Raw genomic sequence first — 14,475 nt, forward strand, 5'->3', positions numbered from 1 at the left:
GGAAATATATAGAGGATATTACATGGTTGCTTGGAGATATGAAATTTATCTTCTCGTGTTCAAATCGATATCCCACCCGTTCGCGCAACCATGTAATATTCTGTTTATTATATAAACCTACTAATTACGATTTTTTTGACAATTTTGAGTCCCCCATTTTCCGAAGATTTCTGAAGATTTGCAAAATGTTGTCCGAAGGTCGTATGAATGTTTCCGAACATTTTCCGAACTTTTCCGAAAATTTCCGAAGATATTAGAAGATTGCCGAAGATTGCAGAGGAAGATCCGAAGATGTTTCGACTTAATATCGATTTACTTTGGCTCATTCAGCATTGAAACAGGGCAAACTTGTCAGAAAATTTTTCGAAATCGATATCTTCACATGTGAAAATAACATGTTATTTTCACGTGTGAAGATATGATTTTTTCGCGGGAAAGATTTCCTGGTATTTCACTGATGTTTATATTATAAATACAGTGTACACTCCGACAAAAATGAACAAGTGATTAGCTTCCAGTAAACAATGAAACTGTTGTGCTGTTTTGACAGGCAATAGAAACACAGAAGTTGATTATCAACCTGAAGTTAATACAGGGAAATTAACCATCACTGTTGTTGGAAATGCTTGTGTTTCAAGGGTCTAAGTATTTACATTTTTTCCTCCAACAAAACACTAAAGCTTGAAATATCAGCTTTTCCAAATTTGTTACAGTGGTTAATTTTTTATCATCCTTTGTAAAGTTGCTGATGATCCACTGACTGATTGGTACAACAACAAAAAAACAAGGCAACATATTCCAGCCTGAGGAATGAAAAGTTGCATAGTTAACATCCTGATGTATATGTTTACCTATTGCTAGCACAGGATCCCGTTGTCTCTTTGAGTCTCTGTGACCGCCTTAAGCCTGTGCTAGGCTCAGGCGGGTCACTTCTTCTCCAACTTCGTGATGGTGCACAGGTGGTCTGAGAAGTGGATTGATTTGCTGCCGTAGTCTTATCAGAGAGTGACGATGCTGACGCAGCACGTCTTCCACGGGAGGAAGACTTGGAGGTTGATGATAAGTTACCAATGGCTGATGAAGACGAACTGCTTAGATGAGGTGTGGAGAGTTGTGGAGTCACCAAATTACCAATGGCTGATAATGAGGCCGGCTGTGTTTGCTTTGACTTTGTGAAAGTTGAAGCAAATGAGGGCACAGTGACAGGTTTCCTTTTGGCTTCTTGCTTCTCTTGGGAGAGGGAGACTGGCTTACTACTTTAGGAAAGAAAAGAACAATAAAAACAATGGACATGTCTGTGTTGCAAAGTACGGTAAATAGACACAATACAGGGCCCGGTTGTTCAAAGCATGATTAAGCTAATCCAGGATTAGCGTGAAATTTGATTTCAATTTTATATAATTTCGTTGAGGTTTTGTCCCACAGTTTTGACATGGACCAATCTCAAACTTAACAAAATATTAGCTTTGGGAAACCCTTTAAAACAAGAGAAATTAAAATCTTGATCATCTTTTAATCCTGGGTTAGCGTTAATCGTCTTTCGAACAACCCGGCCCAGGTGTGCTAGCATAATAGAACCCATAAAATAACTTCAGTGGATGTTACAAGACTAGTGGCACACATAATTTATACACAGTACAACTCAAATACTACTCAAATACAACTTTCTGGGAAAACATAAGTTAACAAGAGCTCTTAGAGCTTACAACTGCGCTGGTCTCGTGAGCACTTTAGGGGAGCCATGTGAGGGGAACAAAAAATGCACCCCCTCCCCTTATCCCCTTTACCTGCGTCGAACAATGATAAGATAAGATAAGATAAGATAAGATAAGAACTTTAATAGTAATCTCCCCATAGGGCTTTTCAGAAACTATTTACAATAAAAAATAAATCTACTTAACACTAATATTTACAAATAAAATTGAAAACTAAATAAAATAATGATTAAAAGTTTAAAAGAAGATGATCCCTAAGCTTTGATTTAAAAGAGTACAGAGAGTTAGCGTTTTTGATTTCAATATCAAGGCTATTCCATAGGTTTACGGCTCTGTATGTAAATGTTCTTTGGCCTGCTGCGGTCCTGAACAATGGAATTTGCAAGCTCTGGTGTTGGCGGGTTTTTCGTCCATGAACATCAGACCTTTTACAAAACTTGTTGCTTAAATAACTGGGTGCTAAATTATTTAGACATTTGTACATTAATACTAAATCTCTAAAGGCTAGTTGTTCTTTTAAAGGCACCCAGTTTAGCTGACGGAGAAGTGGAGTCACGTGGTCGTACTTCCTTGAGTTGGTAACAATTTTGCAACCATAAGTTTTGGACATGCTGGAGTTTTTTTATGTTCGAGGATGACGTGTTTGCCCAAACAGTCAAGCAATATAGCATCTTGCTGAAAACTAGAGACTTAATGAGCATTTCCAAGGTAATGTTGCGACTGACAAACAAGATGGTAAGAAAACACCTTGCGTGACATTTCATGGTTGACTACTTCCATCCGAAATTAAATATTATTTTTTGTTATATGCTTATGGTGGCCAAATTTAATTTCCACGATCCTGATCAGTGAAACAAAAAATCTTTTAAATCAGCATCCAGTGTTGTATTGAATTACTGTTTAAAGATTGAATAACCAGCTTCGAAAATGGAATATTGGAGCAAATAATTAAATCTAATTTGAGAAGAACACTAGACCTGTGTTTTGCTGAATGGGAATTCCCCGGGGAATTAATTTACCAATGATGTAACCCTTGCAAGTCAGGGCATGTTTGTCTCAGTGGTTTTCCATCAGATTTCAGAAATCCCCTTGATTACACAGCTCCAAAAATAAATAACACTAAAAAGTCAAACAATTCACACTTAACATGTTTAGTTTTTTCCGTTTATAGCAGATTCAGTAAACCTTTCAGAGCATTGCGTGATTCTTGCCGATCAGTGCCTTATTGAAGTAAAAATTTCCTAATGCCAGCACTTTCCAGGACACAATCGTAATGTAAATAAATGTAAATCCTCGCCCGTTAAAGCGAATTTTTCTTTTAAAGCATCAAATTTTAGTACTTTCTTCGATTCAAACGCTTTAAAATACTTCGCACTGAATTTTTTTAAGTAAAGACCAAAGGATTCGCAAAGATTTCAAAGGTGGCTGGATAGCTTTGAAAAATTACGTGACTCGTGGTCTGGCCGATCGAAAGTAAAACTTGTCATGTCGGCACATTCTTTTTCACCAACGTAATGGTATTTATTCATAGATTCTGGCCCGCTAAATTATATTTCTCTTTGAAAGCGTGGAAATTTAGTATTTTCCATGAACCAAACGCTTCAAAATCGAATAGTTCACACTAAACATACTTTATAAAGACAAAAAAGAGAAAATTTTTCCATTTGTTACTGATTTGTAGCTTCTAAACATTGCGTGACTTCAAGCTCAACCGAGTGGAGGTCTGGGTCTGGTCATCGACAAAACGAAAAATCGTGCAGAGCAATCGTGCAGACCAAGAACTGCGCAGCGCAGTTAAAAAGGAGATGACCAAACTGACAAAATAAGTTTCATTAATATGCAGTCAAAACTGCATATTCCTGCAGGTCTATATAGTGGTCATAGCTTCATTTGCATTTAACTGCCATTTCTACAGCTCTATCCTTGTGTCAGTACTTCACTTGAACTATCAACTGTAGGCTTCTATAAAGCTTAACTTCATCTGAATTACAAACTACATAAAATCAGTACCACAGAATTTTGCAGTGTATATGATGATCAAAGTTACATGTAGAACTACATGTGACACATGGATATTCATGGCTAAAAGAGACAGCAACAGAATTATACAGAAAATGAGGGTAACAACAGTCAGAAGTGACTGAAAAGAGCTCACTTTACCTGGGGATTGTGCAATCACTGGTGCTGGAACGAGGGCTTGCTGATGAACTGCGAGATCTTAAACTAAACAAAACACAAAATAGATCAAAATCCTTCAGAGAAATATCATGCAAGTTCAAACGTTTGAACCAAAATGTCATTTAACATGGAACTCAATGGTATCAAGAATTCTTTCATCATCCTATAGGAAGCTTGAAGTTCAACAGCTTCAAAACTAAAAATCTATGGTAGTACACAAATCACAACTTTTTTATAAAAGTGAGTGAGTATGTGTACAGGGGAGAGCTAAATGCACAATGTATATAAGAGAAGCAATGAGTCATTTTGAAGAGCATCGTAATCAATAACCTGGATCCTCATTAAGAGACTAAACATTCAGTATCAATCATTGTTTGCATTAAAATGTAAACTAATAATTATAGGCGTAGTCTATAAATCCCTTAAAACGGTATGACTTACTTGTATGTACAGTTTACAGTAGGCTGGCTCTTGCTTGTTGAAGATGATCGCCTAGGCTGGCTAGGTTTAGATCTATTAAAAACAAATATTGACAAGCTTGAAACAACCTTAGTTTATTATTGTATGTATGTTACCACACAAGACTAAAAGCTGTGAACACTTTGATTTGATTTTGAAATATCAACTGACATCAAACCACAACAAAAGCAGACAGTCAGTAAATAGATGCTGTAGATCTGAAAACTACTTACACTTTACGTAAAATAAAAACATTGAATAATCGGGATTATTGCTAAACATAAAGAACTCCTCCATTAACCTTTTGTTGTCCACCTCGTTGGAAGAATTTTGATTTGCTGATCCCTTTCTTTTTCCTTGTAGTTTATTTCTGAATGTAAAAGAATATATTAACTTAGTATAATTTATTAAATTACTTACATGTACATACCTTGTTAACAGCAATATAGTTTAATATAAACTTATTGGCTAGTTAAGTTCTAAAGATTGTTTTTCACTAACAATAAACAGGTGAGGACAGCATCACCAAATTAAACATGTAGAAATTTGCACAAGCGAGAAAACAACAAACACACTCCTTCTTCTTATGTTGGCTTTGATTAAATGTAGAAATCACTATTCCTTTAGCATTATAACCACAAGCACTTCATGTAAGATGAACAGGATACCCTCATTAGATATACAGTATCACCATGGTATACAAAGACTGTAAGCATAAGCATTTATAGCATAATAACAATAACCCTTATTTTTCTTGCATTTGATGTCTTATTTCTTCGCGCAGGGCGGCGCAGGAAGGTTGGGGGGGGGGGGGAAGGGGGGGGGGGGGGGGGGGGGGGTCTGGGGGCATGCTTCCCCAAGAAAATTTGGATTTCAATTTCTCTAAGATACCAGAAAATGCATTTGAAATTAAAAATTTCAACATTGAACATTGAAAATATTATGGAAAGTAGTGCTTAAAATGACAAAAAGTTGCAGTAAGGAGACGTTGCTCCACAAAACGTTCGATACAACTACTCACTGACCCTATAAACTTTACATCAAGACACAAGCCTTTCTTGCCATTTTGAAGTACCAGCAACCGAGATGTTACCAGAACGAATGAAAACAGAAAAGACAATTTCACTTTCATTCTTACAAAATGAATTACCTAGCATGAGCTCGAAAACAAACCATATTGTCTTATAAACTTAACCCATTTGTTTGGATTGAAACTGAACAGTGATGAAACAGGCCTTTTTCATGGGAAGTCCACTCGCCCTTTAAAGGCCTTTTTAATAAAGGGCATGCTCCTGTAGTAGCCTACCATTTTTTGATTATAATTGTCCTCGTTTACTTGTTTTTTATGTATCTAAGTTGAAGGCGAGTTCATTCTGGCCATAATTACTGCCATTACGTTCGTCCTTTGCAAACTTAGTCAATAATATGCAGGAGCTCCTGATAATATGGCGTCCAGAAAGGTAATTTTTAGTTTGTTTTTTAGTTCATTATAATTATTTTTCTCTGACTTGTTACTTGAAAAAAGTGGGGGGCTAAAGCCCCCCTAGCCCCCTCCCTCTCCACGGTCCCTGGGCGAAGGAGAACACATTCCTAATTTGGTGTAGTGTCCTGTGCACATAGTGGGTGTCCTACATATACCAGGGGGAATTTTGGAGTTAGCTCATAAATGCCTCGCTTTCATGTTATCATCCTCGATTTAATGGCATACTTAGGTTGACTTACCGATCAACGCTTCACTGGTGCTATGTACTGTTGGTAAATTATACTGACTCTCTTTTTAATTTAGTTGTAATGTTGAAAATGGTTTATCAAAGTCTTACAAGGTGTGTGTGACGTCTGGTGAATACACAAACAGGAAATTATCGTTTCATGGTCAACCTTCTCGCCTTCGATGACTCTTATGATCACTGATTCACTAATTAATGTGTGTCCCAATCGGCCATTGTAATCAGCAGTCATTTTAAAAGCAACATGACCACGTCACAGCCTGTCTACCTGAAGTGAGGCCCTGCCAGAGGGGGGGGATCCGGCATGACGCTTGTCTAAATTTAAAAATGCCCCATGTTGCTGTTCTATCGCACTTCCTGTCGCTGTCCGTAGTTCAATTGAAGGAAAATTGCTTGTCCTTGTCGGAATTTAAGTTTTTTCAAAAGGGTTGTCGTTTGTCGCAATTTTATTTTATGTGCTATCGCTACTTTTTGGGCCGTATCGCTTGTCAGAATTTACCCTGGCAGGGCGTCTGAAGTGTGCCAAAAAAGAAATTTACCAAGTTTTTCTATGACTTGCCTACAAGTCGAGCTCTTAGAGTCTAGCAAGTTGTTTATATCAGCAGTAATCATGCCAGATTTACTGAGCTGATTAGTACAACGGCATGTGTCAGGATCCCGTAGTCAGGATGTGTGCCACACTGTAAATCTATCAAACTGTTTACATTCGGCTGTTGCACCATTCCATCATGTGTATTTTCAATAATTTTTGACACATTCAAGGAACACAAAATTGACGAGAACATACTCCACTAATCTGTGATTACTACTAACTAGTATGCTAAATGTTTCATGTATCCTGTGGTTGTTCCTTGTGACAACATAACAAGAATGACTTTCTCTAATTGTTGCTATGGCAATATTAGTACTAACATGCTCACTAGCTTAACATACAACTGTACAGTGAATCATGACTTCTCAATTTACCTGAACATAACATAAAAATAGAAAACACAACTTGTCCAGAAGTGTACCTTTGTTTTAGGGCAGAAATGTAACTTACATCAACGCTTAGTCACAGTAATTTCTATTTTTTTTTAGGTTTGACTTATCGTTGATCAATTTTTCCCACGGCAGCCAAAATTAGTTCCCATTTGCAGGAGTTTCGGTTAACTAAGGGTGAGAAATTAAGGGTAAAATTAGAGTGTTTGAGGGAAGCAAATCCAAGGGAAACAAGGTTTGGTTCGAGATATCAGGAAGTTTGAAAAACCAAGGGTTTGAAAAATCAAGATTCTGCTGTACTTATCTTTGTGCTTATGTTGTTAGACAGCGAAAACCAGCTTTTAGCTTTTCGAAGTACTTTTCAACTGTTGTCTGGGTTTCTTTTCTAACACTCAAGAACTTATTGTGGTTTTCAGTCATATGTGAACTCTGAAAATCATAATCCAACTTATGATTACGTTTTTTGCTGCCGTCAATCATAATTTTTGCAACAACCAACAAAGTACATAAAAAACAGAAACAAACAAAGTGGTTGAAAATCTTCCAATCACAACTAACAGATGTGTCCTTTTGACCTGATTGAAGTGAACTTTTGTTTCCCGGGAGACCCGCTAAGATGATTGACAGCAGCAAAATGCATAATCCATTGGTTGAGAATTGTAATTTTAGAGTTTGCATATCACTGAAAACCACAATAATGAGAAGCATTTCCCACCATTTGAGCTACAGTTAAATAACTAACTAGTAATCCCTTCATGTTTTTGAAACTAAAAATGTGTAAGTAATACTTCTTTCTTTTCTATACTTTACCTGTTTGCCCAAAGTCCTGACCTATTTCATTATCAACAGACCGAAAGGACAAATTAGCCTGCAAGCAGGCTTTCTATTTGGGGGCAACATGAATCTCTTTCTTTGAGCGCCAAAGGCGTGATACCACGAGCGCAGAGGGCACGATGCCGCAAGTGCCAAAGCCACGTGTTTCAGCGAGTGAAGCGAACCTGGGCATGCACAATTTTCATAGTATCTACAACTGTAACTGACACAAAACTGCTTGCTAATATTCAGAAGATAGTTCCCTATCAGTCCAGGAAATATACCAGAAAAAATGCAATTTCTTGTGCAAAAAATGCTTAGCAGAAAAGCCAGTCAATATAAGTGGGGATTTTTGCAAGCAGCCGGTACTTTTTTAGAGCTTACTATCAAAGAGATTTTTCATCTGTGATTTGTAGAGGGGACTTTTTTGAGGAAGGCTTATATTCAGGGAGGGAGATTATTATGGTATATGATATACATGTCTGAATTTATCAAAACCGGGTCAAAGAAAAGTGACTTCAGTATTCTTGAACAAGTACGTTACTGCGCGAATTGGCTTAAAACGCCCCAAGAAAGGACAAAAAAAAAAAGAAATACAGCGCTGCAAGGTGAAGAAAAGACTGACACTCCCTTTAGTTTTTATATCATCGAGTTTGGAGATAGTTTCTGGCGAGAAAAAAACGCGTTTACAGCGATTTCGCTTAAAACGGTGAAAATTTCCTTGACCTGGTTTTGATAAATTCAGACATATGATTCTATAGTATGACCGGAAAGGCGAAGAATGAGCTTCTCGAGTTACAATCAATCATTTTCTATGCATCTAGTGCGAAATCCAGGCTTTCCCTGCTGCAGTGTAACATTCACTAGCCTCTCCGGTCATACTATTGAATCAATTGATTCTATAGTATGACCGGAAAGGCCAAGAATGAGCTTCTCGAGTTACAATCAATCATTTTCTATGCATCTAGTGCGAAATCCAGGCTTTCCCTGCTGCAGTGTAACATTCACTAGCCTCTCCGGTCATACTATTGAATCAATTGATTCTATAGTATGACCGGAAAGGCCAAGAATGAGCTTCTCGAGTTACAATCAATCATTTTCTATGCATCTAGTGCAAAATCCAGGCTTTCCCTGCTGCAGTGTAACATTCACTAGCCTCTTCGGTCATACTATTGAATCATATGTCTGAATTTATCAAAACCGGGTCAAAGAAAAGTGACGTCAGTATTCTTGAACAAGTACGTTACTGCGCGAATTGGCTTAAAACGCCACAAGAAAGGAAAAAAAAGAAATACAGCGCTGCAAGGTGAAGAAGAGAGAGGAGAAGAGAAAAAAAGACTGACACTCCCTTTAGTTTTTATATCATCAAGTTTGGAGATAGTTTCTGGCGAGGAAAAAACGCGTTTACAGCGATTTCGCTTAAAACGGTGAAAATTTCCTTGACCTGGTTTTGATAAATTCAGACATATACAGTTTGTAGGTTTGGTTGTGCGTGTGCTCTGATTGGTTAAAATATCATGTTTTATCTGAGTATTTAACATATATAGAAAGCCATGTTTTGTTGTTTTGTGAGCTTTAGACCTTGATCACAAAGGAAATAAAGAAACCAGAGCCATGTCTTAAGGCTAGGCCAAATGAAGAGAGAGTTGATGAGAGTTGACCTTCGTGAGAGTTATCATAAATTATCATCAACTATCATAAATTTAAGCCAAATGAGAACAAGTCTGTCAAACCCTAACGGACTATCATCAATTCGGGCCAATTGAGAGAAAACTCTCATCGACTCTCATGAAAAATTTAAACCCCTTTAAAGTTGATGAGAGCGCACAAGAGTGGATAAGAGTGCATAAGAGTTCCATGCCAAACGAGAGTGAGAGTTTGAACTTTCATCAACTCTTATCCTCATTTAGTGTGATATCCCAATGGACTTTTAAATGTAGATGTAGATGTAGATGTAGCCCGGGCTTTACACTGTCATAAAACACTCTTGTAATCTGAGAACAATTGAAAAAACACTCACATATTGATATAGCTTGTGTTCTCAAAGTTCCATAGACTTTTATGAAAGTATAATACCTTTGTTATTTTTAAACACTTTGTCATTTGCAGTTTAATCACTAAACCTTAAGCTACACTATCTTTGTTTGTTTGTCACAGCAGGTACTAAACAATGGCAGTGAGAGTTCAATGTGCTATACATATCATGTTTCTAAAGGAGTTACTGCCACATCAGCATATTTCATATAAAGATGGTGCTTGATAGAAAATACTTTACAGGAAACCCCTTTCCAGCTTTTTTATCAGAGTGATTAATAATTATGATTACCACACCACACACTAATTATTCCACGTTCGGTAAATGTAAACTTATAGCTCACGTTGTTGAGAGGTCCAGGGTAAACATATATGCAGCGCTCAGTTCTTGTCTGAGAAAACGAAACTGTATTAGATATGTTGTTATAGGGAAGGTAGACGTCGTGTTGACTTGAGTACTTCAGAACTTTTCCATGAGCAATGTGTTATGATCCAGCGTGCCAGCTATTGTCCTTACCTACTCTCTTTACAGAGAAATTTTCTTCAAACGTAGAGCCATTGCGGGCTCAAAGCCAAGTAAGGAATACATCTGTTTTCACCGTTTTAACTTCAGTCCAATCACGAAATCACTTAAAAACTTTGAAAATAAACTCTATTTCTTCACTATTACTACTACAATAAAATAAAGCTAACCTTTTTGTACGGGTTACCCCTTGTCCTTCTTGTTCAGAGCAATCATCCATCCATGTAAGAACCTTACAAGACGTGATGAAAAGATTAGAAAGCGAAGGCGACGCAAAGCATGAAAGCGAAAGGGAAAACCGCTATTATTACGGATATTCAAAGACTAGATACCTGTTTGTTTGTGTTCCTTCTTTATGAATAGATTTCCGTTGCCCAAGATGTATTCAATCGCGAAAGAAACTCCGTTCTCACCTTTCCTGATGAAACACAAGACAAGGCAAAGATGACAACAGCGATAGCTCCTCTGATCAGCGGTACACTCACACCGTAAAAGAACACTTTGTTTACGGAGGCATAATGTGTCATCTGACATTTTCGATAGTTTAGCACGCGAAAATTCTAAGACACGAGAGACACGAGAGAATTCCATAGGAGAACGACACTTTCTTTATGCATTTATTATAACAGTTTACGTCCTTATAACTAATAAGCCTGCGTAACTGCTGCGACTCCGTTTGCCTTTATTGAGCTTTATGAGAGTACAAAGCACGAAGCTCAAAACGTAGTGAGAAACACGTGGTGGCTGCGGCTAGTGTACTTCCGCGTTAGGGATCTGTTGTATGGCAATTTGATTTTTGGATTTGTAGAAGTTCAACCACTGTTTCTTCGTGGAGAGTCAAAACATCTATCGAAATGAAATGTAAATAAGTCAAGAAAGATAAGCGAAAGCTAGCAGCTGAAAGAGTGGGAGGGATGGAGCAGCGCTAAACATCGGCTCCTGCGTGAAACAGAACGCCATGAAACTGCGCTGGAAACTAACTTTGCCGGTTTGTGATTGACATAGGGCCCGGACGCACTGGACTGACAAAATTTGTTTGGCTCTACCAAAAATCTCGACAAATTTTGTCTCTACCAAATTTTGAATTTGGCAATCGTGGACGCACTTGAAAACTCCAAATTATTTGTTAACCACAAAGTGTCAATCATGTTAAAACCGTAGACTTTCGATAACTTTCCGTTCGCTAATCCGGCCGATAAGAGCCGTATTTTTCGCATTTAGTACAATTCAATTGTCTTGAATCGCCGCGCTTTCATTTTGATCAGCAGCAGTACTTGTACTCGGGCGGTTTGAAAATTGTGCCATACCGGAGGTGTAATGGAAAGAAGATTTGCGAGCCATATATATATATTATAGTTGTTGTATGGAGTCGACTGTCATTATAGTCTTTGCCGTCCTCCATGTCGAACTGTCGAGAAAAAATAAAATATTTTGGCGGAAATCTGCCTTGAAAAGCGAGATAAAAAATACTTGTTTGACGTTTTCCTATAGATTAAGGCGTGTTAATTGAAGAATCTGTCAGATTTAACGCTTGACAAAAATTTGTCCTGCTCCGAGGCAGGTCGACGGCGCCTTTGAAGTTTGGTAAGGCTTGACAAAATTTGGTAGATCTAAAAATCACCGGGCGCACTTGTCTAACGGAACTGGTGACAGATTTTTTCGCAAAATAAACAAAAATTTGCCCAGTGCGTCCGGGCCCATAATCACAAATACTGAAAGGGGTCATTATTCCTTCGGTACAATTTCGTTATCACTGTCAGTGTATTTCGCATCAAGCTTTTATTTGAAAGACCGTGATGCTCGTGCTTGCTTCATCACGTGGTTTACCACATGGTAAACAGGTAACCAAATCTACCGGCGACATCTGACCTCAGTGAGGGTGGAAAGGAAGTAGGTAAAATAAAAGACAACGAAAAAAAGAAACAAAACTATACTTGCTTACTTACTCACTCACTCACTCAATTACCGTATTTACTCGAATAAACGCCGCGGCGCTTAGGGGGGACTGCACAAAAAATTTTATCTTTAGCAGTAATTGTAAAGAGCGTCTTTTGATTTTCAGTATTCGTCAACTATAGTGGCGTTAGCTGCCCTGGCAAAGTTTGCGGCGTTCACAATATTCACAGAACTACGTATTGTAAGAATGTTGAATAGAAAAACTAATGGGCCGTTATGGGCGAGCGGTAAAACAATCGTTTTGAACTGCAAAACATCGCTCTTGATGAAAAGAAATGTTCAAGAATGTTTTAGAGTTGCTTTATAGTTTATAGTGCCTATTTTTAGTTCAATGAAGTTCATCAAATAAGCCCCGCATCGGGACTGCGGCGCTTATTCGGGAGCGGCGCTTATTAACATTTCTGTCCCAAATGCGGCGCTTTTCGAGGGGGGGGGGGCGGCGCTTATTCGAGTAAATACGGTACTTACTCACTTGCAATTCTTTAGGTGTTTTTAGTAAAAAGGAATCGCGCTTGCTGAATTTCTCATATCCAACGCGCGCTTTTTTTTTTCGTTAAGGGGGGGGGGGCTTATTTTAACCTTTTTGATCGCAATTTTAAGATATTTTAGTCACAGGACTGTGAATATACGCTCCGCTGGAAGTTGATGCACCGAACACAGATCGCTAAGGGAGGGAGGGCGAGGCGCGACATTTGAACTGTAGTCGTGATGTTTTACCGTCGAAAGACCTAGAACTGAGGTGCATGCTGAAGGGAACGGTTAATATTGCACCGCTACACCAATGGGAGAGAGCCATGGGGATAATTAGCCATTTCCACGGGACCTATGACCTGCATGAATAGAACAAAGAGAAATATGGTAGAATTCCGACTATAAGCCCTGTCCGTATGTTTATTTGTTTTACGTCCTTTAAGGTGGGGTTTTTTTTTTTGGGGGGGGGGGGAGCTAGATAGATAGATAGATAGATAGATAGTTTATTGATATTCTTACATGACAGTATAAAAACTGAATTGCGTAAAAATTTACAGAGATAAATTATTAAAAATACAACTATTAAAATCAATTATAACTCATGATAACTATATTAAAAATACAACTATTAAAATCTATTATAACTATATTAAAAATTTGACATAGAAGGAAAAAAACTATGTTTAAAACGATTTGTTCGAGCCTTACATGCTTGAAAATGACGTTGACTTCTGAGGTTATACATATTTACATTTTCCTGTGGTATGTCAACAGACCTCGCATCATGTGACTCCAAATTCGAGCAATGATTGGATAACTGTTTGTTTTGATCTGCGGATCAAAACATTTCCAAAAGTGGACATTCGTCTGAACTGTGTACTTATGTAATTTGTGGCTACTATCGAGCATAATCTTATTAAAGAGTTTCTTGCACAGGATAGAACGTCGTTCCTTTAGGGTGCTTAGATTGCAACTTGATAGGATATCCTGATATGATGCTTGTGGATCGATAATAAATAGCGCGCGTTTCTGTACACGTTCTATATCGTCGCTAAGGTAAGCGGGAAGGCTATGGTGAAAAGCCGGCGCGCAATACTCTAGAACTGGTCTTATGCATGTACAATAGAAGTTAAGAATGACCTTTCTTGGGACACAAGCTCTTTTTAGTAATTTGATAAAATATAGTCTTATACTGTGTTGGAATTTTTTTAGCATACAAGAAAACCGTATACAAAAACGTTCTACAATGGAGGCTACATAGTAACTGGAAAATTATATCTTTCATTAAGAGTTATACATTTTTTTCCGAGTGGGTTGGTCTTATTTTATGAATTTTACGATATATTCCAAACTCACAAAAGAAGTTTAGAAAGTATAGAAATCTAGTCCAGAATTGATCATCATACATACATACATACATACATACATACATACATACATACATACATACATACATACATACATACATACATACATACATACATACATACATACATACATACATACATACATACATACATACATACATACATACATACATACATCTACACAGATTTGACAAAAGGTGGACTCCGCGAACCGTGCTTGAAAGCCGACGTTAGTCGGCCTTCAACCAGTC

The 14,475-nt window shown here is 37.7% G+C and overlaps 1 protein-coding gene across 2 annotated transcripts in view; it reads right to left on the bottom strand.

Moving 5' to 3' along the window:
* Positions 1 to 10,907, bottom strand: part of LOC144662700 (E3 ubiquitin-protein ligase TRIP12-like) — a 54,803-nt gene extending 43,896 nt beyond the window's left edge. The window contains exons 1-6 of one of the 2 annotated variants that reach the window (XM_078523561.1): positions 10,763 to 10,907; positions 10,601 to 10,662; positions 4,654 to 4,722; positions 4,335 to 4,406; positions 3,876 to 3,938; positions 852 to 1,253 (exon numbers count right to left, since the gene is read on the bottom strand). In XM_078523561.1, coding sequence (XP_078379687.1) covers positions 852 to 1,253; positions 3,876 to 3,938; positions 4,335 to 4,406; positions 4,654 to 4,722; positions 10,601 to 10,650 — 656 coding nt within the window. In that variant the 5' untranslated portion in view covers positions 10,651 to 10,662; positions 10,763 to 10,907. Of the gene's footprint in view, positions 1 to 851; positions 1,257 to 3,875; positions 3,939 to 4,334; positions 4,407 to 4,653; positions 4,723 to 10,600; positions 10,663 to 10,762 lie in introns of both variants that reach the window. The other variant, XM_078523560.1, reaches the window with a different exon arrangement.
* Between the last annotated feature and the right edge of the window lie 3,568 nt (positions 10,908 to 14,475).

This window comes from Oculina patagonica, chromosome 8 (genome assembly GCF_052425735.1).
Source record: "Oculina patagonica isolate OP01 chromosome 8, crgOcupat, whole genome shotgun sequence".
NCBI lineage: Eukaryota > Metazoa > Cnidaria > Anthozoa > Scleractinia > Oculinidae > Oculina > Oculina patagonica.